Source organism: Prionailurus viverrinus, chromosome D1 (genome assembly GCF_022837055.1).
Source record: "Prionailurus viverrinus isolate Anna chromosome D1, UM_Priviv_1.0, whole genome shotgun sequence".
NCBI lineage: Eukaryota > Metazoa > Chordata > Mammalia > Carnivora > Felidae > Prionailurus > Prionailurus viverrinus.
Window position 1 is genome coordinate 1121070 of NC_062570.1, and position 27633 is coordinate 1148702.

The window sequence follows — 27633 nt, forward strand, 5'->3', positions numbered from 1 at the left end:
GGCCTGACACTCGTCCGCGTACCGCTGGGACTGTCCCGTCCGCCCAGCCCGGCCGAGCGAAAGTCCCCGCAGCCCGCGACCATCCTAAGGCGCGGGCGCCCACAGCGCAAGCGCAAGCGCAGGCGCAGGCGCAGACACAGGCGCCGACGCAGCTCCGGAGGAATTCCGCGGGGCGTGCCCCGCCCCTCGGGAGGAAGTGAGTCCGGGGCGCCAGCTGGCGTGAGGCCCCGCCTTCTCACGCGAACCCCGGCGTCGCGCTGACGTCAGCGTGCGTCAGCGCGTGCCCCGCCTGGGCGGGGGCTCGGGACGCCGGAGCGGTGCCGGCCGGCCGCATCTCCGGTGGACGCCGCCGCTCGGGCCCTCTGGAGGCCGGCGCGCCGTGTCCGCGGTGAGGGCGGCCCCAGTCCGGGTGCGGGGCGGGTTCGGGGCGGTCGGGGCGCGCAGGCTGGGTGGGGGGAGGGGAAGGCCGCGGGTCCCTCGGCCAGGCGCCTGGGCTCTGTGCTCTCGGTCGCCGACGCTCCCGTGCGGCTCGAGAGCCCGGCCCCGAGGCTCGCGGGCGGGGGGAGTCAGAGCCGAGCTGCCGGGAGGTGCGCTCCGGCCGCCGCCCCCGCATCGTCGGTCGGACTCCGGCAGAGCCGCGCGCTCAGCGTCCCCGCGGGGGCTGGTCGGCTGCAGCCTCTGGAGGGCGGGGTTCCGGGCGCGAGACCTGAGGTGCGGGGTCCTTCGGTTGCGGTCTCCGGAGGGCGGGGTCCGGGTCGCGGGATCTGGGGTGCGGGGGGCCGGGCCGCCGGGTCCCTCGGCTGCGTCCTCGGGAGGGCGGGGTCCGGGGCGCTGGGGGCGGGCCGCCGGGTCCCTCGGCTGCGGCCTGCGGAGGGCGGGGTCCCTCGGCTGCGGCCTCAGGAGAGCGGGGTCGGGGGCGTGCGGGGTCCCTCGGTCGCGGCCTCGGGAGGGCGGGGGCGGGCCGCAGGGCGTCTCTCGGCTGCGGCCTCGGGAGGCCGGGGTCTGGGGCGCGCGGGGTCCCTCGGCCGCGGCCTCCGGAGGGCGGCGCGGGGGGGGGGGTCCTTCGCCCGCGGCCTCGGGAGGGCGGGGTCCGAGGTGAGGGAAGCCTCGCGCGGGCCGCGGTGTGTGCGGGTTTTCTGGCTGCTCTGTGCGCGCGGGTGAGGTGTTGAGAGGGGCGAGCTCTCGCTGCCTCTCTTCTTAACTGCCAGTCGCCCGGCCCTGCAGAGACTCGGCATTAGCACAGCGTGACTGTCAGGTTACTGCTGTTCGTGTGCCTCTTAGCGACCGCAGGCTCCCTCCTCCGCTGCCGTCTTTTGCGTCCAGCAAACTGCCAGACGTGTCCTGAAGCTGTTAAAAGTGGTCACCAGAAGTGGGGGGACCAACAGCAGCGTAGCTTTCTAGGTGCTAATGCCTGTCCTCAGCACTGTTTGTGTTTTACAAATCACCCTAGTGCTGGGGCGCCTGGGTGGCTCCGTCGGTTAGGCGCGGGACTCTTGATTTCCGCTCAGGTGGTGCTCCCGGGGTCGTGGGATCCAGCCCTGCCTGGGGCTCTGCTGGGGTGGAGCCTGCTGGAGATTCTGGCCTTCTCTCCGCCCCTCCCCTGCTCGTCTGTGTCTCCCTCTCAAAATAAACATTTTTAAAAAAGGAACAGAGAAATAAATACTAAAATTATTTTTAAAAAAGGTATAATCAGTGCTCATGGGGTATGTTGCATTTATTTTAATTAAGAGTTTTTCTAGTTGGAAAATTTTGGTGACTGTTTCTGGAGTTACCTGAAGTGTAAATCGTTTTTAGACTTAGTGAATACCCTGAACAGTCTATTAGTTGTTTACCATGAAAGTACAGTTTTCTAAAATAGCTTTTTTCTTCTTTCCAGATTTTCAGCCTTGAAGAGTCGACTCCCCCCCCACCCCCCATTTCTTTCCCCTGCAGTAATCCCGTTATGGAGAGTCCCATTACGGAGGAACTTTATAAAGGGATATAGTTTGAATTCTATAGAGTGTAATTTTGTGTGTGAATTACAGTTTTAAAACATTAAGCGTTTCCAGAAAGAAGCCTAGTAGGGTCAGTTACTGGTACATGTGCACAAATAGTAATTCCGTTTTTGATGTTTTGTTAAGCATTTGTGGTAACACTAGAAACAATAAGCTGTTATCTTCGTAAGTTGATTTATCTCTACAAAATGAATATATACATGATTTCTAAATGAAAGATAGTTTATTGGCTTTTTAAATGCAGTGTAGAAGTTTCTCTCGTGGGAATTTTATGGTTCAGTAGTTGATGAAGAAAATACCTTCGACTGGTCAAGTATAATAAATTGGTAGGCAGAGTTAGGAAGAAAGACAACATAAGATGCTGCAGGAAATAGAAACAGATATAGACAATATTTAACCAAGGTGGAAGAGTTCGCTTTAGGGAGATTTCGTTTCGTTTGATATCATACACACTAAACAGGCTATAGGTTCAGTAAAGCTTGTGGGTGTTGATATCCCCAGAAGTAGGTACTGAAGTTAATGTAACCCACTTAAGTGAATATTGTGATAACCTTTGTGAAATTAGCTTTTAGATAATATGACTATGAAGACTTTAATTCTTGTTTATTAGAATAAGTTTTTTAAAAAAAATGTTAAAGTGCTTGAAAGAAATCTGAGTATAGGTTTTCCCTCAAGGCATAATCAGTAATTGTCTTGATAAACAGGCTTTGTACCTTATAACTAAGAGTAAATTAAAGGCATAATTAAGGTACGTTGTTAATTTAGAATTTTGGGAATATCAGCCTCCTTGCAGAATCCAGCAGTTTTAACATAACTTTCATTCGTGTATCAGCTTCTTTGAGGCCTTTATGTTAGTATAACACCAAATTATGTTATAATCTTAAACAGTACTAAATAGTACCTTGATACTTAAGGAAAGATATTCATCCCACCTGAGTGTAAACTCAGGTATAAATCCTGTAAAGAGGGTGTGGTGAACTTCACATAAGTAGGACCTTACTTGATTCTTTTTTATGGTAAAAAAAAAAAACAAAAAAACAAAAAAAAAAAACTAATATAGGGCGAAGAGTTGAGAAATTTCATGTGAAGGTTTTTAGCCATCAAAAAGTGAAATCACTCATGCACAAAACTACTTCCCAGAGACTCGTGCCAGGTTCTTCTTGTCAGAGAATTAAGAGTACGATGGAAGATAGCACGATCTTCGCAAATCGGACAGTCGGCAGCAAACAAAGAATACAGTATGACCTTTCATGTGAACTGTATAGGATGTCCACGTATTCGACGTTTCCCGCCGGTGTTCCTGTCTCAGAAAGGAGTCTCGCGCGTGCTGGGTTTTACTACACTGGTGTGAAGGACAAGGTTAGATGCTTCTGCTGTGGCCTGATGCTGGACAACTGGAAGCATGGAGACAGTCCTATTGAAAAGCATAAACAGCTGTATCCCAGCTGTAGTTTTATTCACAGTCTGGTTTCTCTTACTAGTCTGGAATCCACCTCTAAGAATGCTTCTCCAGTGAGAAACAGTTTTCCACATTTGCTGTCTCCCACTTCGGAACACGGTGGCACATTCAGTGGTTCTCATTCCAACCTTTCACCAAACCCTGTGAATTCTAGAGCACTCGAAGACTTCTCCCCATTGAGGACTAACCCCTACAGTTACGCGATGAGTACTGAGGAAGCTCGATTTCTGACTTACCACATGTGGCCATTAACCTTCTTGTCACCCTCAGAGTTGGCGAGAGCCGGCTTCTATTACATAGGGCCTGGGGACAAGGTGGCCTGCTTTGCTTGCGGTGGCACTCTCAGTAACTGGGAGCCGAAGGATGACGCTCTGTCAGAGCATCGGAGACATTTTCCCAACTGCCCGTTTCTGGAAAATTCTCTGGAGACGCTGAGGTTTAGCATTTCAAACCTGAGCATGCAGACGCACGCAGCTCGGCTGAGAACGTTCGTGTGCTGGCCGTCGAGCGTCCCGGTCCAACCCGAGCAGCTCGCCAGTGCCGGCTTCTATTACGTGGGTGAGAGCCTAGCACAGCTGTGTGTTTTCTCCCGTTCACTTCTGTTTACGTATTAGAACTGCATGTTGAACTTGGGTCTGTTTTCTTTAGGTCGCAATGATGACGTCAAATGCTTTTGTTGTGATGGTGGCTTAAGGTGTTGGGAATCTGGAGACGACCCGTGGGTGGAGCACGCCAAGTGGTTTCCAAGGTAATTCTTCTGAAAGGTATTTCTGCACCAAACCCTGGGCTTACAAGGGGTAGACGTCCTTGAGTGGTTTATGTTTACGTTTCAGTATATCAAAGCTGCTTTTATGCCATTGGGGAACATTTTAAAACCCCAAGTGTTAGCGTTAATTATTTTGATGAAAAGTGTTTCAGAATGTTCTCTTCTTTTGTAAGCCATGTATTCAGGATGTAGTTTAACTTGATGATTGGTTTACCATTTTGGCCCTGCGTTTTATTTATGAGGTTCCCATTTTGCTTTAAAGAAATCTTAAGGATTACAAGGGTATGTAAAATAGCACGAAAGAACATACATAGGAAAAAAGGAAAAAATAAGAAGGGACATAAAATGATTTAGAGAAGACCTAAAAATACATAGAATAAAAGCTGATTAAGTTTGGTTATGATTGTAAATTATTTTTTTCTCTACGGTTTATCTTCTTTTTTTTTTATTATTTTTTTTATTTTTATTTAAAAAAATTTTTTTTTTTTATTTTTGGGACAGAGAGAGACAGAACATGAACGGGCGAGGGGCAGAGAGAGAGGGAGACACAGAATGGGAAACAGGCTCCAGGCTCTGAGCCATCAGCCCAGAGCCCGACGCGGGGCTCGAACTCACGCACCTCGAGATTGTGACCTGGCTGAAGTCGGACGCTTAACCGACTGCGCCACCCAGGCGCCCCATCTTCTTTTTTTTTTTTTTTTTTAAACTATTTATTTATTTTGAGAGAGAGAATATGCTGGTCAGGGGCAGAGAGGGATGGGGATAGAGGATCTGAAGCAGGCTTTGTGCTGACAGCAGAGAGCCCAGTGTGGGACCTCGAACTCCGGAACCGTGGGAGCATGACCTGAACTGACATTGGATGCTTTACTGACTGAGCCCCCCGGGTGCCCCCTTTACGGGTTATCTGTGATCTGTTGCTCATCTCCTGTTAGTCACGGTGTCTCTAGTGGTGTCTCTTGTTTTATGCTGTCGCCTACAAAGAATTGAGAGGCCCTGTTGTTAGTGGAAATAGAACTAGAAATATTTTGTTTTTGAGGAGCTGTGTGAACTTGGATGGACGTCGTGTGACCCATTTGAAACTCTGTCCTCATGTCTATAATGGGGGCGTTGGATTAGACAATTTTTTTACATTGTGGTTAAGAACACATAACAAAATTTATCACTTTTACCATTTTTACCATTTTTAAGTCTGTAGTTCTGTGGCATTAAGTGCATTCACATCGTCCTTCGTCATTACCACCCTCCATTTCCAGATTTTCTCACCTTCCCAAGCTGTCACCTGTACCCATTGCTCCCACCAGGACTCTCCTTCCTGTCTCTGAATCTGACTGAGCTAGTTACCTCATGTAGGTGGGATTGCACAGCACAGTGTTGTGACCTGTGAGTGCCTTTCACAGTAATGAGTCGTCTCTTGAACCCCTTGAAGAAATTGAAACATCCTTTTGTCATTTTTGTGTGATACAGTAAAAAAGAAACCTGAAGTAAGAAATATTTTATTATGGATCAGTACATTGTTAAAAGTTGTGTTTTAAAATTTTATCTTTAAATTCATAATAGAACATTTGACTTTTTTACTCTCAAAGTGACCTATATCTTGGTTAAGTTACGTATGTAGGAACAAGCATATTGTCAGAATTTTAAATGATTTGATTATGCCTAGCTCCAGGGGGTTGTGTACATGTAATTTGAAATTTAATACTGTATGAAAAAAACAAAAACAGCTTTCCTGTTCCAGTGTTTGAATTACTGCATTTTGTCCTTTATAAAGTAAAACCAAACCAAACCTTGGTTTATTTCTGTCATTTGTGTTTTTAGATGGCTAAATAAGGGAAAAGACAGGGTGCTTTTAGTAAACCGTCTGAAAACAGCAAATTTCAATTGGGGATACCTTTATTAATTGCTAATCACTGTATTGTAACAGTTCATTCGTCAAATATTTGAGTGCCTGCTGGATGCTATTGTAGATACCGGAGACATAGCAGTGACTAAGACAAATCTGTCTTTATCAGATTTATTAGAGGAGGGGAGATATATTAACCAGGGTTCATTTTACTTCCTGCTGTAATCATCAGGAATATAAATTGATTGGTCCCAGAATAAAAATAAATTAAAACCGTGTGAAGATCGAGAACATAGTGACAACCAGCTGTTTTATCTCATTGACAATAAACTTAAGTTTTGAGCAAGCCTGGATGGTGTCTGTTGATTTTACCCAGTCACCAGGTGAAGGGCATTTGGGTTTTTCTCACCGTGGAGTGATACTGAATAAAGCCACTGTAAACACTTGGGAACGGACGTTTTCCTTTTGCTTGGGTGGATAGTTGGGCGTGAGATTGGTGAGTTGTATGGCAAGTTTTAAATTCCTGAGAACCCCTCTATTGTTTTCGGAAGCCCGCCCGCGGTGTGGGAGATCCCCAGGAGCTCATGTTCTTCTCTGCGATTGGGATCAGCAGGTGGTTTTATTTTAGCCGTTCTCGGAGGTATGTCGTGGTATTTCGCTGCGATTTCAGCGAGCATTTCCTTAATGGTTAATGATGGTGAGCTTCTTATTTGTCATCTACATATGTTTTTTGGTGAAATGTCCAAATCTTTTTGCCCATTTTAGTTTTAATTGTTAAGCTTTGAAAAGTTCTTAAATTCTGGGTACACGTTCTTTATCAAGAGTGTTTTGCCAGCTTTCGGCTTGTGGCTGGTCTTTTCATTGTTTTAACAGTGGGTTTTAAGGATGGTAGTTTTTCAGTTTTATTTGGATTATGCTTTTGATCTCTTTGCTAAGAAGTCTTAATTGACCTAGGGACAAGAGAATTTTCTACTGTTTTTCTTCTAGAAGTTACATTGCCTTAGGGTTAAAGCTTAGTTCTGTGTTTCTTTGTTAGTTGACTTTTGCCTGTAGTATGGCAAACAAAGGTGGAGGTTTTTTTTTTTTTTTTTTTTTTTTTTGCAAATGGGTATTGAGTTGTTTAGAACCAATTTATTGAAAAACAAAAGGAATGGAATGCAGGTTACTGGTAACTTCTTTAACAAGTTGTGGTTTGTAAGCAAGAATTTGGGAGACACTGTATGTAGATAGAAATACTTGCGTATTTTTTGGAGGGAGGATTTGTGCTTCGCATGTAATCACATATAATGGAAGAGTGGACCCTGGAGAAAGATCGTTAGTTACTTTGTTGTGAAAGACTATATCTTAGAAATACCAAATTATAGTTTCTGAGACTATGTGAAACCCCAAAAGTGAACTGACCAGAACAGCATTTTTCAAGGTTTACCTTGTGCTCCCTTTGAGTTTCAAACCCTTTCATTGTTGTTGTGTGTTAATGTGGTTAAATAGAAAATACCAGAATGCATCAATACGTAGTAAGAGTTAGTAGTGTTATACGAGGATTTTTTTTTCTGTTTGATATGTACAAATGCATACATATTTGTGTTGTGATGTAAAATATTTATACTCGGGGACACAGTTTGAAAGCCACTTTTCTAGAATGATCAGGTTATATTTTTGGTATATAATACTTGTTAAAAGTAATTTTTCTCCTTTTTTTTAGGTGTGAGTTCTTGATTCGCATGAAGGGGCAGGATTTTGTTGATGAGATTCAAGCTCGATACCCTCACCTTCTTGAGCAGGTGAGTAAGTTATATTTGGCAACACTGAATTTTCTTTTTTTTTTTTTTTTTAAATTTTTTTTTTTTTAAATTTTTTTTTTTCAACGTTTATTCATTTTTTGGGGGACAGAGACAGAGCATGAACGGGGGAGGGGCAGAGAGAAGGAGACACAGAATCGGAAACAGGCTCCAGGCTCTGAGCCATCAGCCCAGAGCCCGACTCAGGGCTCGAACTCACAGACCGCGAGATCGTGACCTGGCTGAAGTCGGACGCTTAACTGACTGCGCCACCCAGGCGCCCCAACACTGAATTTTCTTAAATAATAATAACCAAAAATTATTATGAATAATATTTACATCTGTTTTCCTGTAGATTATGGTTAATTTATGTCCAATTAGTGAGATCTGTAGTTTTACTTTTTGTAACTACGTTGTTCAAGGCTTTTTAGAAAAGGTTTTTTGCTTTTAGTCTTTTGAGAAATCATTCTGCTCCTGTACAGATTTGTGGTGCAATTGGAGGAGGATCTGTAGTGTTTCCTCTATCTTTTCAAGAAAAAACAAACCAACCAACTTGTTAGGAGTTTGGAATCACTGACAGTGACCTAGCTGAAATACACCTTTTCAGTGGAATGAGAAGCCATTCATATTTGTTCCTCCTTTCCTGAAGCTACAGAAATACTTGAACTTTAATTTGGAAGTAGGTGAAGTTTATGGGGATTTTTATGGTGGTTAAGGTGAAACAAAGCAAAGTAAGTTTATAAATTATCTAGTTGTCGGATGATTATGTACATTACTTAAGGTACACTGATCTTAATGGTGCGCTGTTCAAGGTTGTTTGAGAGTTCCGATTTTACCTATTAATTTTTCTTTTGTTTCATAGCTTTTGTCAACTTCAGATACTCCTGGAGATGAAAATACTGATCCACCAAGTACGTATGAAAATATTCCAAATATAGAATGGACATTTTTATAAGAATGTTAAACATGAAAGGATGTAAAGAGAATTTGATTTATGAGGACATAGGAAAAAGTGTAGGGAAGTTAACAAATATGACGTATGTACTAAGATTCATGACCCTTTTAGAGGATTCTGGCAGGTATACTAATCTTTGTTCTTAAAGTACTGACGTTGCATCTGGGGAGACCAGATGCCTGCAGAAGAGACCTGAGCATCACAGGTAGCTCACAGGTACCAGATTAGAGGTGTGAGCAATACGCCCCTCGTAGAGGGGAAGCTTGCCACGAGCTGGTGTTTTTGAAAAGGGTCAGTTGACATGATGGAAGACTTACGCTACATGTTAGTTAGTTATGAGGTATGTAGTATTCTAGTGCAAGGATAGGCATTTAGTTAACATATGTAAGTTACATACGTTAGTGTGTCCAAAATAGTGAAGGTGACAGTCCATGGTTTCTGCCCTGCCCTGAGAAAGGGGTGTTCTGTTGGTGGCACGCCACTGAAAGGAATATTGTCAGAATTGCAGCAGGACCAGAACAAGGTGACCATGATGCATATGGGTCTTGGGAACCATGACATGGGAGGGTTGTTGAGGATTTGGAATTGGTGTTTGACATAACTCCTTCCTGTATGTTAGAACTGGAAAAGCTACCGGGGCCGAGTGGTCTTGGGCCGCCCTGCCGTGATTCCCTCAGAAAATGACATTGCCTCTCTCCCTAAGTTTCGACACCCTCTTCCCTGACTTCCTCGCAGCTCATAGCCTTGCTTCACGGGTGCAGAGAGAACTGCTCCGTCTCCCCTAGCAGAGTCAGCGTCCGCAGGCCATCCTAACGTCTCCTGTCCATTCCCTCTTGAAAGAACTGAGGCCAGCTCTTGCATTTGGCCTTTGTCCTCGTATCTCAGACCTGCTGCCAGTGTTAAGATCTTGGCTGGGGCAGTGACCTTCCCTTTCTGTCTCCAAGTTACTTACTTCATCGTGCAAACTTCCTGTGCCATCGCCACCCTAACAGGACCTTTTCTTGCACCTGTGTTGTCTTCTAGCTGTTGTCTCACTTCTTGGCTTCCTTTTACAACAAAGGAAGAATTTAATCTGAGCTTACGCTCTTCTTTGTCATTTTTTCTTCAGCTTACTCGACTGTAGGCTGTTCTTGTCATGGTCACCAAGAACCACCAGCTCAGTAAATGTACAGATCTGTCCTCAACCTTAGAAACAGTTCAGTGCTTCATCCCTTTCGTCCCAGCTTTATTGGGATGTAATTGACATGCAGCACCATGTAAGTCTAGGGTGTGAAGTGCACAGTTGAGCCACATTAAGATGAACACATTGGTCTCCTCACGTAATTTTAGTTTTTTTGTGAGATAAGAGCATTTAAGGGTTACTTTTTTAGTGACTTCAGAGTGTGTAATACAGTGTTGTCAGCTGTCGCCAATACACCGTACATCAGATCCTCACAGCATACTCCTCTGATAAAGTCCATCCGTGTTACAAATGGTAGGGTTTCCTTTTTCATGGGTTAATAATACTCTGCTGTGTGCGCGTGCCTCCATTTTCTGTATTCATATCTGTTGATGGACACTTAGAGGTCGTCATGAATTGGCTATTGTGAATCCTGCTGCAGTACACACGGGAGTGCAGATAAATGTTTGAGAGAGTGATTCCATTTCCTTTGGATACATATGCCGAAGTGGGATTGCTGGATCATTGGGAAGTTCTGTTTGTAATGTTTTCAGGAATCTTCCATGATGTTATCCACAGTGGCTGCATCAATTTACATGTCCACCAACAGTGCACCAGGGTTCCCTTTTCTGCATTCTTACTAGCACTTGTTATTTCTTGTCTTTTTGATTCTAGACATTTCAACAGGTGTGAGGTGATACCTCATTGTGGTTTTGATTTGCATTTCCCATTGATTGGTGATGTCGAGCATCTTTTCATATGTCTCTTGGCCATCTGTATGTCTTTGGAAAAATACCTTCAGCTCCTCTGCCCATGTTTAAATTTTTTTTTTTCCCTTGGAGTTCTGGGAGTTCATATACTTTTTGATATTAACCACTTCTCTCATACATGTTTGCAGATACTTTCTTTCACATACTTCCAGATACTTTCTTGCAGATACTTTTTGATACAGTGCCCTTGACTGGTTTTTGCTTTTGTTTCTTGGGCTTTTTAGCGTCCTATCCAAAAAATTCTGGTCAGAGCCAGTGTCTGGGAACTTTTTATCTGTATTTCCTCCTAGGACTTGTATGGTGTCAGAGCTTATATTTAACTCTTTAATCCATTTTGAGTTAATTTTTGTGGTGGTAGAAGGTTTGGGTCCAATTTCATTCTTTTACATATGAGTCTCTCGTTTTCCCAGCACTTTGTTGAAAAGACTCGCTTTTCCCTGTTGAATGTTTTTGGCTCCCTTGTGAAATATTAGTTAACTATATGCACGAATTTATTTTTTTTCTGAGCTCTCTGTTCTGTTCTTTGGGCCTTATATGTCTCTCTTTCATCCAGTACCATACTGTTCTGATTCCTGTAGCTTTTTGATTAAGTTTGAAATCGGGAAGTGTGATGCCTCCAGGCTTGGTTGTTTTTTGTTTTTGTTTTTGTTTTTTTCCTCTGTGATGATTGCTTTGGCTGTTTGGGATGAATTTGAGAATTTTTCTTTTCTATTTCTGTGAAAAAGTAACATTGGGATTTTGATAGGGATTGCATGGACTCTATAGATGGCTTTGGGTAGTATGGATATTTTAACAGTATTTTTCCAGTTCGTGAACATGGCATATCTTTCCACTTATTTTTGTCTTCCAGTTTTTTGTTTTTTTAAATCCGTGTCAGTGTACAGATCTTTAACCCCCCGGGCTAAATATTTTTCTTAAGTATTTTATTTTATTGAGATACAGTTGCTTTAATGCTATTATAAATGGGATTTTTTTCTTTCAGTTACTATGTTGTTAGTGTATAGAAATGTGACTTTTTAGTTCTGCAGCTTTGTGAATTTGTTTATTGTAACTTTTTTGTTGGAGTCTTTAGGATTTTGAATATATAATATCATGTCATCTTCAAATATACACAATTAAAACTTCATTTTTATTTCTCTTCTTGTCTAATTGCTATGGCTAGGACTTCCAGTACTAATAAAAGTGGGGAGAGTGGATACCCTTGTTTTATTCCTGATTTTAGAGGAAAAGCTTCTAGCTTTTCACCATTTAGCATGTTAGCTGCAGGTTTGTTATATATGGCTTTCATGTTGTGTCCTTCCATGTCCATGTTTGTCCTTTCTATATGCAACTTGTTGAGAACTTTTGTTGTGAAAGGGTGTTGCCTTTCACATGCAGATTTCTCAAATTTTGCATCTATTGAGTATTGAAAGGATGCACTTTTTATCCTTTTTTCTATTAATGTTGTTTGTCGTGCTTACTGATTTGCATATGTTGAACTATCCTTGCATCCCTGGGATGAATCCCACTTCATCATATATGTGATCTTTTTTTAAAAAAAAATTTTTTTTTAATGTTTATTTATTTTTGAGACAGAGACAGAGAGCATGAATGGGGGAGGGTCAGAGAGAGAGGGAGACACAGAATCTGAAACAGGCTCCAGGCTCTGAGCGGTCAGCACAGAGCCCGATGCGGGGCTCGAACTCACGGACCGCGAGATCGTGACCTGAGCCGAAGTTGGACGCCCAACCGACTGAGCCACCCAGGCGCCCCTATGTGATCTTTTTAATAGGCTGTTGAATTCAGTTTGGTAGTATTTTGTTGATAATTTTTTTTAAGTTTTTATTTAAATTCCCATTAACATATGTATAGTGTATTATCATACACTAGTTTCAGGTGTACAGTATAGTGATTCGACACTTCCACACATCACCCGGTGCTCATCATAGCAAGTGTCCCACCGCTTATCCCCATTACCTGTTTTCCCCATCCCCCCACCCACCCTTACTCTGGTGACCATCAGTCTGTTCTCTGTAGTTAAGAGTCTATTTCTTGGTTGGCTGTGTATTTTCTTCCATTTTCTTGTTGGTTTCTTAAATTTCACATGAGTAAAACCATACGATATTTGTCCTTCTGACTTACTTTGCTTAGCATAATACACTCTAGGTCTATCCATGTTGTTGCACATGGCAAGATCTCATTCTTTTTGATGGCTGAGTAATACTCTGTTACGTATACATACCACATCTTATTTCTTCATTCATCAGTTGGTGGACACTTGGGCTGTTTCCGTAATTCACCTGTTGATAGTGCTGCTGTAAACATTGGGGTGCATCTATCCCTTGGAATTAGTGTATCTGTATCCTTTGGGTAAATACCTAGTAGCACAATTGCTGGATGGTAGAATAGTTCTACTTATAACTTTTTGAGGGACCTCCATACTGTTTTCCAGAGTGGCTGCACCAGTTTGCTTTTGCACCATCATCAGTGCAACATCTGTTGTTTTCTGTGTTAATTTTAGCCATTCTGACCAGTGTGAGATGATACCTCATTGTGGTTTTGATTTGTATTTCTGTGATGATGAGTGCTGTTGAGCATCTTTTCATGTGTCTGTTAGCCATCTGGATGTCTTCTTTGGAGAAATGTCTTTTCATGTGTCTGTTAGCCATCTGGATGTCTTCTTTGGAGAAATGTCATGTCTTCTGCCCATTAAAAAAATTTTTTTTTAATGTTTATTTTTGAGATACAGAGTGTGAGCAGGGGAGGGACAGAGAGAGAGGGAGACACAAAACCCGAAGCAGGCTCCAGGCTCTGAGCTATCAGCACAGAGCCTGATTTGGGGCTCGAACCCCCAAGCCACCAGATCATGACCCGAGCCAAAGTCGGACGCTTCACCAACTGAGCCACCCAGGTGTCTTCTGCCTTTTTTTTCTTTTTTTTTTTTTTACAAGTTGTTTTTTTTATATGTTTTGGACACTAAAGCTTTATTAGATAACGTCATTTGCAAATATTTTCTCTTTAGGTTGCTTATTAGTTTTTTTGATTGCTTCCTTTGCAGAAGCCTTTTGATGATGTCCCCATAGATTATTTTTGCTTTTATTTTCCTTGCCTCAGGAGACATATCTAACAAGTTGGTATGGCAGATGTCAGAGGTTGTTGCATGTGTTCTCTAGAATTTTCATGGTTTCCTGTCTCACTTTAGTCTTTCATCCATTTTGAATTTAGTTTGGCTGAAAAGTGGTCCAGTTTCATTCTTTTGCATGTTGTCATCCAGTTTTCCCAACACCATTTGTTGAAGGGACATTCTTCTTCCCATTGGATATTCTTTCCTGCTTTGACACAGATTAATTGACCATATTGTGGTGGGTCCATTTCTGGGTTTTCTATTTGTTTCATTGTGCGATGTGTCTACTTTTGTGCCAGTTCCATAGTGTTTCCATTACTACAGCTGTGTTATAGAACTTGAAGTCCGGAATTGTGATGTTTCCAGCATTGTTTTTTTGTGGTTTTTTGTTTGTTTGTTTGTTTTGTTTTCCAAGGTTGCTTTTGCTATTGGGGGTCTCTTGTGGTTAGAGATTGCAAATGTTTAGATTGCTTTGGGTGGTATTGACGTTTTCACAATAATTTGTTTTTATGATCCTTGAGTATGGAATGTTTTCCCATTTCTTTTGTCTCATCTTCGGTTTGTTTCATCAGTATTTTATAGTTTTCAGAGTACAGATATTTCATCTCTTTGGTTAGGTTTATTCCTAGGTATCTTATTCTTGATGCAATTTTAAATGGGATTGATTCCTGAATTTTTCTTTCTTTTTAATTATTGATGTATAGAAATGCAACAGATTTCTGTACATTGATTTTGTATCCTGTGACTTCACTGAACTTGTGTATCAGTTCTAGCAGTTGTTTGCTGGAATCTTTTGGGTTTTCTATCTAGAGTGTCATGGTATCTGCACATAGTGAAAGTTTGACCTCTTCATTGCTGATCTGGATGACTTATTTATTTTTGTTGATTAATTGCTGTGGCTAGGACTTCTAGTACTGTATTAAATAACAATGGTGAGAGTGGACATCCCTGTCTTCCTGACAATAGAGGGAAAGCTCTCAGTTTTTCTTCCTTGATTATGATAGTAGCTGTGGGATTTTCATATATGGCCTTGATGATGTTGAGTTGTATTGCTTCCAAACCTACTTTATTGAGGCTTTTTTCACGAATGGATGTTATATTTTGTCAGATGCTTTTTCTGTCTGTTGAAAAGATCATATTGTTCTTACCTTTTATTAATGTGGTGTATCAAATTGAGTGATTTGTGAATATTGAACTATCGTTGCAACCCAGGAATAAATCTCACTTGATCATGGTGAATGATTGTTTTAATGTATTGTTGGATTTGATTTGCTCATATTTTGTGGAATATTTTGCAACCATGTTCATCAGGCGTATTGGCTTGTAATTGTCTTTAGTGGAGTTTTAGTCTGATTTTGGTATCAGGGTAAAGCTGGACTAATAAAAGGAATTTGGAAATTTTCCTTCCCCTTTTATTTTTTGGAATAGTTTGAGAAGAATAGTATTCACTCATCTTCAAATGTTGGTAAGAACTCACCTGGGAAGCCATCTGGCCCTGGACTTGTGTCTGTGGGGAGTTTTCTGATTACTGATTGAATTCCTTTGCTGGGTTTTGGTCTCTTCAAGTATTCTATTCTTACTGTTTCAGTTTAGGTAGTTTATATGTTCCTAGGAATTTATCCATTTCTTTCAGGGTTGTTCAATTTGTTGCATATAGTTGTTCATCATATTCTGTTATACTTGTTTGTATTTCTGTGGTGTTGGTTCTTTTTCCTCTCTCATTTGTGATTTTATTTATTTTTAGGTCCTTTTTCTTTCTTTTCTTTTTGGTAAGTCTGGCTGGGGGGTTATCACTTTTAACTAATGTTTTCAAAGAACCAGCTCCTGGTTTCATTGATCTGTTCAATTTTTTTAGTTTCTATATCATTTGTTTCTGCTCTTATCTTTATTGTTTCCCTTTTTGTGCTGCCTTTAGACTTTGTCGTTCTTTTTCTAGCTCCTTTAGGTGTAATGTTTGGTTGTGTATTGGAGATTTTTCTTGCTTCTTGAGCCTGTTCTTTTTTTTTTTTTTAACGTTTATTTAATTTTAGAGAGAGGAAGAGTGCACGAGCATGAGCAGGGGGGAGGGGCAGAGACAGGGGAGACTGAGAATCCCAAGCAGGCACAGGCCTCCATCTCAAGAATTGTGAGCTCATGACCTGAGCTGAAATCAAAGTTGGGTGCTTAACTGAGCCCACCCAGGTACCCCTGGTAGCATGTTCTTTAACCTCCATGTATCTGTGGTCTTTTAGTTTTTTCTTGCGGTTGACTTCTAATTTCATAGCAGTGTTGTCAGAACACATGCATGATGATCTCACTTTTTTGTGCTTGTTGATTTGTGACCTAATATCTGATCTCTTCTGGAGAATGTCCCATGTGCACTTGAAAAGTATGTGTGTTTTAAGAGACTCTTAAATACTGAGAACAAACTGGGGGTTGATGGGGGGTGGGGAAGAGGGGAAAGTGGTGATGGGCATTGAGGAGGGCACCTGTTGGGATGAGGTCTGGGTGTTGTATAGAAACCAGTTTGACATTAAATAATATTTAGCATATAATTCTGTTTAGGTGATGTGTCCATTGATGTAAGTGGGGTGTTAAAGTCCTCTACTATTATAGAACTATAATCAATGAGTCCTTTTCTGTTATTAATAGTTTTATATATTTGGGTGCTCCCGTGTTGGGGACATAAATATATAGTTGTTATCTTGTTGATTGTCTCCTTTGTTGTGATATAATGCCTTTCTTCATCTGTCGTTACAGTCTTCTGTTTAAAATCTAGTTTTATATAAGTAGTGCTACTATTTCTTTAGACGTTTAGACTGTTTTCTTTAGACGCCATTTGCATGATAAATGTTTCTCTATCCCCACTTTTTAAAAAAATTTTTTAAATGTTTTTTTATTTATTTTTGAGAGTCAACGAGAGTGAGAGCGAGCACAAGTAGGAGAGGGGGAGACACACAGTCCAAAGCAGGCGCCAGGCTCCGAGCTGTCAGCACAGCCTGACGTGGGACTTGAACTCATGAACCATGAGATCATGATCTCAGCCAAGTAACCAACTGAGCCACCTAGTCGCCCCTCTATCCTGCTTTGAATCTGCAGGTGTCTTTAGGTCCAAAAGTCTTATAGTCAGCATATAGATAAATCTTGAGTGTTGTTGTTGTTGTTGTTGTTGTTGTTTTTTAATCCATTCTGATACCTTATTTTTATTTTTATTTTTTTTACTGGAGACTTTAGTACATTTACATTCAGAGTAATTGTCAATAAATAGGAATTCAGTGCTTTTTTATTACTTTGTTTCTGGAGGTTTTCTCTGTTCCTTTGTTATCTTTGTCACTTGTGGTCTCTCCTTTCCACTCAGAGTCCCCTTTAATATTTCTTGCAGGGCTGTGGGCAGTGGTTGGTCCCTGGCCTGAGTGTAGCGAGTTTTAACGATGTTTACTCTGGTCTGCTTGAAGTGAGACCTGTCACCACCTCCATTGGAACTAAAGCTCTGCAGAGCTCTCTGGTTCGGAGATGTGGTGTGGGTGGGTGTTTTCTCTGTGGTGTGGGCAGGTGTTTCTGTCTGTCTTCTGAGGAAGGAGTCGCCCACACTAGGATTGAGGCAAACCTGACTGAGAAGGGTAGTACTGGTAGAGCGCAGGGGTGTGGGATCTGGTGTAAGCAGGTTAGGCAGCCAGTGTGGGCGCTGTGCTGTTTACTGCAGGTGGCTCTCTGTTGATGCTGAGAGAGAGGCAGGGGAGGGAAATGGCAGCAGCTGGCTTCTTTTTCCCCTGGGAGGGAGCTGGCTGCTTTTTCCCTGTCTCCCAGAATGCTGCCTCACAGGGAAGCCACTTGTGCCCCAGGCATTTTTCAGATCCTGTTTCCATGCTGTCTGCCTCCGGGTTGTTTGCCTGCCTTTTCCCCAGGTAACTCTTAGGGGCTCCATCTCAGTCAAGCCCTCTGACCTTTGAAACTACAGGCTTTAAGCCCTCCTGGTGGTAAGAATTCATGAAAATCAGCCCCTCTCATTTTCCAAGCCAGTGGCTTTGGGGAAACATTCTCCTTGTGCATTCACCTGTGTGTTCCTCTCTCTCTCTCCCTTCTCTGCGACCATGCCCAACCCCCCCCCCCCCCCATCCACAGCACCTGTGATCCATTTCCCCCCCAAACCACGTCTGTACACTTGTTACCTTCCTCAGTGGTGATTTCTTCTCTCCCTTGAGTTGTGGAGTTTGTTCTGTTAGTCTTCAGGTTGATTTTTGGATATGGAGGATAATTTGATAGTTACCGAGTTGTGTTGGAGGGATGAGATGAGCCTGGGGTCCTCCTCCTCCACTGCCATTTTAGCCCTCACCGTCCCCAAGAATTTTAGTGTCCGTGTTCATTCAGGATATTGGCCTGTGGTTCCTATTCATGTAGTGTCTTTATCTGTCTTTAGTGTCTTGCTGCCTCATGAAATGAGTCTAGGATTGTTCCCTCTCTTCATCTTTTTGAAAGAGTTTGAGAAGGATTGGTGTTAATCCTTTTTAAAATATTTGGTAGAATTCATGAATTCAGTCATCTAATATTTGACTTTTCTTTGTTGTGAGGTTTTTATTACTGCTTCAGTCATCTTAGTTGTTATTGGTCGGTTCACATATTTTATGTTTTCCTGATTTCAGTCGTGGTTAAGTTGTAGGTTTTTAGGGATTTATCCATTTCATATAGATTGTTTAGTTTGTAATGTTCACAGTAGTCTCTTAGGATCTTCTGCATTTTTGGATGTGTTTTAATGTGTTCTCTTTCATTTATAATTTTGTATGAGTCTTTTTTTCTAGGTTAGTCTTGCTAGAGGTTTGTCATGTTTTTGTATATCTTTTCAAAAAAACCCAACTGTTAGTGTCACTGTTTTTTCCTATGGTCTTTACAGTTTCTGTGTCACTTACTTCTGCTCTAATCTTTAATATTGTCTTCTTTCTGCCCACCATGGCTTAGTTCATTCTTTTTTTGCATTCTTTTTTGTTTTTTGTTTTTTAAAAAATATTCAACTGTTCTGTGTCTTTTAATTAGAGAACCTAGTTCATTTACGTTTTAAAGTCATTACTGGTAATGTAAAGACATTTGAATTCCTTTGTTCATTTCTTCCTCTCTGGCTGCAGTTCTTTTTAATTTATTTTTTGTAGTGGTATGCTTTTAATTAATTTTTCTTTACATTTTGTGTATCTATTCTAGGTTTTTTCTTTGTGTTCACATGAGGTTTAACCTAAAACAAAGTATAGATGTAAGTCTGTTTTAAGCTGGTAACAACTTACACTTTTATTATCTTTACCGTACATTTTACACTGTTGATGCCGTACTTTATATCTTTTCCTATTTTGTATCCATTCAAGTTATTTTAGCTATAGGTATTATTTACTTAGTTATTTTTTAAGTAGGCTCCACACTCATCATGGAACTTGAACTCACAACCCTGAGATTAAGACCAGAGCTGAGGTCAAGAGTCGGGTGCTTAACCGACTGAGCCACTCAGGTGCTCCTAGCTGTACTGTCCTTTAGCTTTTATACCAGAGGAATGGTTACATGGTAGGGAATCCTGAATTTGACTGATTGTCTACCTTCACCGGTAAATTGTGTGCTTGTATATGTTTTCATGTTACTGAGTGTCCCTTCAGTTTGCCCCACTCCCTTTAGCATTACTTGTGGGGCAGGTCTAGGGTGAATAACTCCTTCAACTTTTGTCTGGAATGTTTTTACCTTTTCTTATTTTCTGAAGGACAGTTTTGCAGTTATTCTTAGTGTGGTTCTTGTCTTTTCACTCTTTAGTGTATCCTGTCAGTCTCACCTGGCCTGCAGGGTTTCTCCAGAGTCTGCAGGTAGCCTGAGGGTGCCCCTTGTATACAAGGAATCTTTTTTTCCCTCAGTTTTCAAAGTTCCCTCTTTGACTCTTAACATTTTGATTATTGCCTATCTAGAGGAATGTTTGGGTTGATCATGTTTAGGGTTCTCGGATTTTACTGTTGCTGGGTATCCATATCTGTCTCCTGATTTGGGACTTTTTAGTTATTATTTCTTTAAATAAGTTCTCTCCTGCTTTTTCTCTTCTGGAACCCCTGTGATGGGATATTCACTTGTTCGGTGGTGTCCTGTAATTCACATAGGCTTTCTTCACTTTTTTGTTCCTATAACCGGCTAATTTCAGATAATCTCCCTTCACTCTCAGATTCTTTCTTCTCTGTGGTCAACGCAGTTACTAAAGACCTGTGCTGAATTTTTCAGTGTATTTTTCAGCCCTAGGATTTTTTTTTTTGTGGTTTCTGTTTATTAAATTTCTAATTTTGTTCACGTATTATTTCATTTAGTTGCCTTTCTTTGTTCTCTTAAATTTCATTAAGTGTAAGATGATAACAAATTGTAGATCTCTTTTCATTTCTTTGGGGTAAATTCCTGGACCTTTATTGGTTTTCTTTGGTGTTGTCCTTTTGCCTGTTTTGCATGATCTGAGTAGCATTTCGGTGGTGTCCGCATTTGAAGGAAGAACCATCTTTTCTGGTCTTTACACTGGTTTTTGGCAGATAAAGACCTTTTCCTGTCTTTTCCCTTGGTCGATGCTTGGTTGGAGCCAGTTTCAAAGCTGTTGCTAGGTGTGTGGTGGAATCCGTGGTTGGTCTTGTTTCCAGCAGCTGGGGTTGGCATGGATCCTGTCTGGTCCATCCCTTGTTGGGCGGTACTGCCTCCAGTGCCAGTACATTCTTCTGTAGGATGTTGGGATAAGGGTCTGCTTCAGTGTCCACAGTAGGGTCCTCAGACAGCACGACTGTTACCATATACACAGATGGGTGTGGCTCCCTCTGGGTCCTCGGGAGGGCTCCTGTTGGGTCACTGATGGGTTCCTGTGTTGGCGGGACTGGCCCTGGACAATGGCTGAGAGGGGTTGGAACTGAGTCCCAGGGCTGTTTCAGGTCCTACAGCCAAGATTGAGGTCTGTAGACCTGGCTCTGGAGACACAGGTGGCCTTGTCTCCTGCGAGATGGCTTGGGGGGGCAGGACTGTTTCCTGATGGCATTTGGAGGCTGGAGCCGTTTCAAGGTCTGCTGAGGTGGAGACAGGAGTGTCCTATGCCAGTTGTATTGCTGTGGACCGAGACTAGGGGAGCTGGAGCCAAGTACAGGGGTCCCTCAGGCACTCTAGGTGTGTACTGGGGATGTCTCTTGCTGGGTCCCGGGGCTAGCAGGCCTGTCTGCAGATTGCAGCTGGGATAGGTTGGAGCCTCTTTACGAGGTCCTTTCATAGTCTGCATTTTGACTGAATTTGGTGTGTTTATCTCTCGTGGCTCCCAGACTATGCCAGATCCAGTTCACAGGCAGTTTCAGTGTCTACAGACCTGTTTCTATGCCAAAGCGTGGGTAGGCCTAGCTCCTCCTCATTCTGTGTGTGGTGGGATGCTGGTGCAGGGTCAGGCTGTGTGGGGTGCTGGTGCAGGACCAAGACGTGGGGGGTGCTGGTGCAGGGTCAGGCCGTGTGGGATGCTGGTGCAGGGTCAGGTTGTGTGGGGTGCTGGTGCAGGACCAAGACGTGGGGGGTGCTGATGCAGGGTCAGGCCGTGTGGGATGCTGGTGCAGGGTCAGGTTGTGTGGGGTGCTGGTGTAGGACCAAGATGTAGGGGGGGGGTGCTGGTGCAGGACCAAGACGTGAGGGGTGCTGGTGTAGGACCAAGACGTGGGGGGTGCTGGTGCAGGGTCAGGTCATGTGGGATGCTGGTTCAGGGTCAGGCCGTGTGGGGTGCTGGTGCAGGACCAAGACGTGGGGGGTGCTGGTGCAGGACCAAGCCAGATGGCCTGTATCCACGTCCTGAAGGGTATGGAGTTGTGCGTGGGTCTGTAGCCAGGACTGTCAGCCCTGTGGGTGCCCGCCCGTCTTGTTAAAACAGTTCTTGGTTTTGTACTCCACTGGGGTTTCAAAATCTGCCTGCATCTCAAAGCTTGCTCAGAAGCGCTGTTGTTGACAGGTGGATTCCAAGTTGCTGTTGAGTCAAGATACATGTGGGGGGACGTCTTACTCAGAAGTCTTGCTGACATGATTGTTCTGCATCCTTCTTGAGACATCTTCTCTGCTTGGCTTCCTGGACACCACATTCTTGGTTTTCCGCTATTTCTCTGCTTAATCATGAACAGCCTCCTTTGTGGCTCCTTTTTCAAACCACAAATGATAGAGGATCCCTCAACACTTGGCCCAAATTTATTTCTTCATTTTATGAGCTTCAGGCTGGCATGTCCACCTACATGTTTGAATCTCTACTTGACTATAGTGGGTATTTCAGGGTTAATATGACCAAAGTAAATCTTTTCTCTTGTCTGTCATCCCTTGGATTTGTTCCTTGTCTGGTCTTCCCTAGCTCTGCTAACGGCCCCCACCTGTTAAGGTCAAAAAGTTGACTCTGGGTAGGCATCATCCCAGTTTTTGTCTTTAGTTTGTATATTTAATCCGTGGAGGTCTTTCCATCTCCTGCCTTCATACTGTGCCCCAGATCTCGGCGCCCCTGCCCAGCACGACCGTCCACATGCCTTCATTGCCTGTGCCCCAGATCTCAGTGCCCCCGTCCACCTGATGGAGACCTGTCATCATTGTCTGTCATAGTGTCCTGATTGGTCTCCTCATCCCATCCTACCTCATGAGAGTTGATCACAGAGCTGCCAGAGTCACCTTTGGGAAAAACAAATCAAATTTCATCTTCTGCTTAAAGTGTTTGCATAACATTCTAGCACATAGTAAAATACAAATGTGCAAGGCTCTACATGATCTGGGGATCATTGTATCTCTTGACTACTTGTCACTTATACACTTCTTGTATACATTGAGATGATTTTTGTCTTGTTTAGGGCTTTTACGGTTGCTTTTCTGTTTGCCTAGAGATTTTTTCCCAATACTCCTGGAGCTCCTTCTTCTGGTTCCCATGTGTGTTCTGGTGTTTGTTACCTTCAGACAGCTTTTCCCCAGATGTTTGAACAAGGGAGTTGTTATTATGCCAGTTCTCCAGTAGGTGGCAGTCAGGTTTCTTTGTAATTTTCACGCAAGTGTCCCTGTTCCCTGGTAATGCTTTCCTGGCCACCCCCCCCCCCATCATTTCCATTGTCTACCTGCCTCCTAGTTTATCTTACTCGTTTTCTTGTTTTCCACACCTGTCACTGTCTGATATCACATTACTTCTTTACCCACATTTTACATCTTGAGACATATTTTGCACAAACTGGTCTCCCATGTCACTCTCCTTCCCATATTGTTCTGATTCGTCTGTTCACCTCTGTAGATGCTGTTTATCCTTCAAGTCCAAACTCTGATGCCATCTTTAATGAAGTCTTTGTTGATTCCCCCCCGCTTTCCTGGACTATACCTACGTTTGTATAGTGTATTGGTTCCCCAAAATGGCCGTGCCTCAGAATCATTTTGGGGATTTAAAAAAGAGATGAATTCCTAAGTGCTGTCCTTAGCGAGTCTCTCATCAAGTAGGTTCCAGGACACAGCCCAGGAAGTGATATTTTGGAAAAGTGTATTACACTTGTTATAGTCTCACTTGTTATTATAGTCTCACTTGAACCTTCTTGAGTTGATACTTTTGTTGGAATTATAGGTAATCGGTGCATATAGCTCATGTCCCTTACCAGGATATATGCCTGGTAAGGGACATACTGTTTTTCTCTGTATTTTTATGTTTGTGGAACTTACCATTGGTAACCTGTCTTTTCAAATAGTTGTTCATTTTGGGCCTGGAGAAAATTCCTCCGAAGATGCCGTCATGATGAACACACCCGTGGTGAAAGCGGCCTTGGAGATGGGCTTCAGTAGAAACCTGGTGAAGCAGACCGTTCAGAGCAAGATCCTGACGAGCGGGGAGAATTACAAAACAGTCAGCGATATTGTGTTGGCACTTCTTGATGCTGAAGATGAGACCAGAGAAGAAGAGAAGGAAAGACAAACTGAAGAGCTGGCATCAGGTATTGGGGAGTGTTAGTCACCTGCCTTATTGCCATGAGGATCCTGGGACTGGGTGACCCGATGCAGGTCTACCCGCCTCTGCTCACTGCTGGCGGCCACGCGTCGTTTCCTTCTGCCCTGTGGGCGGTGCTGATGATCATTTGACCGTGGCTTTCTAGGCTTTCTAAAATACATTTATCTTTCAGTAACACCTGAGACTTATGCTAATCATAGGATCTCAGCATCACTTTTCTTGAGCCTTATTGCTTTTCTTCTTGATATAGAACAATTTTAAATTGTTTTGAGAAAGGAAGATTTTAAAGTTGAGTGCAGGTTGTGTTTTTGTTTTTTTTTTAAGATCACCTTCTTCAAATCGTACTCTTAAAGCAGTATTTTAACTCCCTGATCCTTGCTGAGTGGTCCTTATACAGAAAATAGAGTAGTGGTGAAGTCCTAGGACTTGGTGAGCAGCCCTGGCGCAAGGGCACTATCTTGGTGTCCGTCCAGGTCAGGCTAAGCCCCCCGAGTGATCGCTCCTTCTGCAGTGTTAACTGAGCGCGAGCACTTGTGTCAAGTACTGTGCCGACTGTGGTGCTTGCTCGGGGCTCCCAGACTCGGTGTGGGGTCTAGGGGAGGCCCCGAGTTGAGCCGGCAGAGGGGAGGGAGGTGGTGTCTGTAGTGTCTACTGGGGTTTGGGCTGGAGCTTGCGAGGAACCACAGGAGGAGTTGAGGACCTTACTCTCACGTAGGAAAGTATTTCAGGTGTGGTTTCTCAGTTGGTACAGATTTGTGTTTAAATCCGGGCTCTGTCAGCACGCTGCAGTTTCCGTAACCAGACGTCGGCCGTGTCCCCTGTGGAGTGGAGAGGACAGTGGCACACGCTGTGTGGGTCGCTCTAGGATGAAGGGAGAAGCTGCAAGCACCTGAAGACGCCTCGTGTTCACTCGATTGACCTGGAAGGGGTCGCGCTCAGGGCAGGCAGCCAGGGGGCCTGGCCTGGGCGGGGAGGCTCCGCGGTAGCCATGGACTCGGAGGGAGGAGCACTCTGCTGGGATGCTGGCTCTGCTGCCGGTGCTTTCTCTGACCGCAGGGACGTCAGTCGTTGCTGAGGCGGTGGTGTCCGTATTTGAAAGTGAGAACTGTCATACCTGCCTTGTTTACCTGACGGGATCTTTTTATCAAATAAGGAAGTTGATATGAAAGTGCTAATGAAATTAAAGTGATATAATGCAAATAGAAGTCAGTATTATTAGGGGTGCCTGCGTGGCTCAGTCGGTAAAGTGTCCGACTTCAGCTCAGGTCATGGTCCCACAGTTCTTGGGTTTGAGTCTCACTTCAGGCTGTGTGCTGACAGCTCGGAGCTTGGAACTTGCTTCGGATTCTGTGTCTCTCTCCCTCTGTGCCCTTCCTCCACTTGCGTGTGTGTGATCTCTCAAAAATAAACGTTAAAAAAACTTAAGTCAGTGTTATCAGTTTTGCTGGGGGGTGGAGAAGTAGAGGTGGGAAGTTTCTACTGTCCTTTAAAATTCTCTTAGGTAGCAGGGTTATGAGACATGTAAGTATGTAGACTTTTAGAAGTGACAGGAACAGACACTGTGTGTTGTGTGCACTACACAATATGCCCTAGCTGTATCTTCCAGAAGTTTTCTAGATGATAGGCATTAAATTGCAAACAGGTAATTTTGTGTTTCTTTTTCAAGCTCCTATGTATTTACTGCCTGAACTGTTTGTAGGCTTGGTTGTTAGTGACTGTGTGTGTGCACATGGTTGGAACGTTTTAAAATCTAACGGATTTTTTTCCTTTTTTCTTTTTTAAATGAAGATGATCTGTCATTAATTCGGAGGAACAGAATGGCTCTTTTTCAACAGTTGACGTGTGTGCTTCCTATCCTGGATAATCTTTTAAAGGCCAATGTCATTAATAAACAGGAACATGATATTATTAAGCAAAAAACACAGATACCTTTGCAAGCAAGAGAACTGATTGATACCGTTTTGGTCAAAGGAAATGCTGCTGCCAACATCTTCAAAAGCTGCTTAAAAGAAATTGACCCTACATTATATAAGAACTTATTTGGTGAGTTTTTGGTAAAATTATTTTAGAAACCTTTCAGATGATGTTCACTTTTAAGTTTGACAAACAAGATAAATGTAATTCACAAACTGTGGTCGATAAATGTAACTCGCTCTAAGAAAAGGAAGATTTCGTCACGGACGTAGTAGGGCTACGTGCTTCCTGACAGTCTGTAGGTAGAACCTGTGTTCACTAGACAGCGGGTGGGGAAGAACGAGCAGGTGAAGCCACCTTCTGTTTGGTGGAATAATGCTTTTTGTTGCTTTTCTTTCCTTAGTGGACAAGAACATGAAGTATATTCCAACAGAAGATGTTTCAGGTAAAACAAAATTCAGACCCAAGACCAACCTGAAATATTACCATGGTTAAAATTTCTAACGGGAATTAAGTAGGAACTGAATTTCACTCAAGTGTTCTATTCGTCTCAGGTCTGTCGCTGGAAGAGCAGCTGAGGAGGCTGCAGGAGGAAAGAACCTGCAAAGTGTGCCTGGACCGAGAAGTGTCCATAGTGTTCATTCCCTGCGGCCACCTGGTGGTGTGCCAAGACTGCGCCCCTTCCCTCAGAAAATGCCCCATTTGCAGGGGTATAATCAAGGGCACCGTCCGGACCTTTCTCTCATAAAAGAAAAACCGTATGTTTGCTTATGTAGAAAAGTGTCGAAAACATTGTTGAACATTTGAAGCCATCCGGAGTATAGAAAGAATGATTGTTCTTTAATTATGACACTTGTAATCTGCTTTGGTACTAGTGGTCTTGTTTCAAAAAATAGTATCATTTATCCTATTTAATGCTAGTCTTTATTGCTACAAAAGGGGAAGTTTCCGTTTGGCGGGCCCTAGTGCCGTACGTGTGTGAGCACAGGCGTAGCCTCAGCGCTGGGGAGTCACTGCAGCAGTGCCTAGTGTTGGAATTCTTTCTGGAGGCTTTGAGTGCTGCATTAGCATGTAGTGGAAAAGAAATGGACACCAGGAGCTCTGGACTTTCCCCAAATCCTGGTGCCAAATTCTCTCTGGTGTTTTTTCATTTGTGTTTTGAAATAAGTGTGTTTTTCTTACTGGTACATAAGCTTTTTCTTAATTTGTGAGAAACATCTTAATAAAGTTCTTTAAAAAGATTGCACCATCATTTTTTTCTCTTAAAAATTATTTTCTATATACCTTATGAGATTTAAATGAGTTAATAATGTACATAACTGTAGTGTCTGTCACCCTGTAAGCACTCAGATGTTAGCTGTTAAATAAAAAATTGAATTCATAAAACAGATTACTAAGAAGTGTTTAATGTGATCTATGAAATTCTTTTAGATGACAGTATCTAGTTGCTTTTATATTATAGATACTACTATTTTTTTCTTTTAATGTTTATTTTTGAGAGGGGGAGAGAGAGAGAGAGTGTAAGCAGGGGAGGGGCAGAGGGAGAGGGAGGCACAGAATTCAAAGCAGGCTCCAGGCTCCAAGCTGTCAGCACAGAGCCTGACGCGGGGCTCGAACCCACAAACTGTGAGATCATGACCTGAGCCAAAGTTGGACGCTTAACCACCTGAGCCACCCAGGTGACCTTATATTATAGAAATCTGCATTGGGATTTAAAAACGACTGTGATGGCTTTGCTGCGTGGGCGTTGGTGAGCTGAGGAAGGTGGAATGCAGGCAGTGGTGGGGGACTCCTCCTTGGGCCCGGCTTACTGTCCCAGATCTGGTCGATGGCTGAGGTCCTATGGAAAGCTCAGATACTTTAGATGCTCCGTGTTTCTTCTTACCCTATAACTCCTTAGATCCCTTAGAGACTGGGAAGAGTCCAGATTTCTCCATCCTCCAGTCTCTTCCCAC

General features: G+C 43.1%; 2 protein-coding genes across 2 annotated transcripts; one reads left to right on the top strand and one right to left on the bottom strand.

Moving 5' to 3' along the window:
* Window positions 1–272: 272 nt before the first annotated feature.
* BIRC2 (baculoviral IAP repeat containing 2) lies at window positions 273–26930 on the top strand. The gene is made up of 9 exons (XM_047879079.1): window positions 273–388; window positions 1877–4011; window positions 4102–4201; window positions 7762–7840; window positions 8700–8748; window positions 23508–23750; window positions 25553–25807; window positions 26082–26123; window positions 26233–26930. Exons 2-9 carry the CDS (start codon window positions 3114–3116, stop codon window positions 26424–26426), a joined length of 1860 nt encoding a protein of 619 aa, XP_047735035.1. The 5' UTR covers window positions 273–388; window positions 1877–3113; the 3' UTR covers window positions 26427–26930.
* LOC125176346 (proline-rich protein 2-like) lies at window positions 274–1235 on the bottom strand. The gene is made up of 2 exons (XM_047877617.1): window positions 1229–1235; window positions 274–1145 (listed from the first exon to the last, which is right to left on the bottom strand). Exons 1-2 carry the CDS (start codon window positions 1233–1235, stop codon window positions 274–276), a joined length of 879 nt encoding a protein of 292 aa, XP_047733573.1.
* Window positions 26931–27633: the final 703 nt, after the last annotated feature.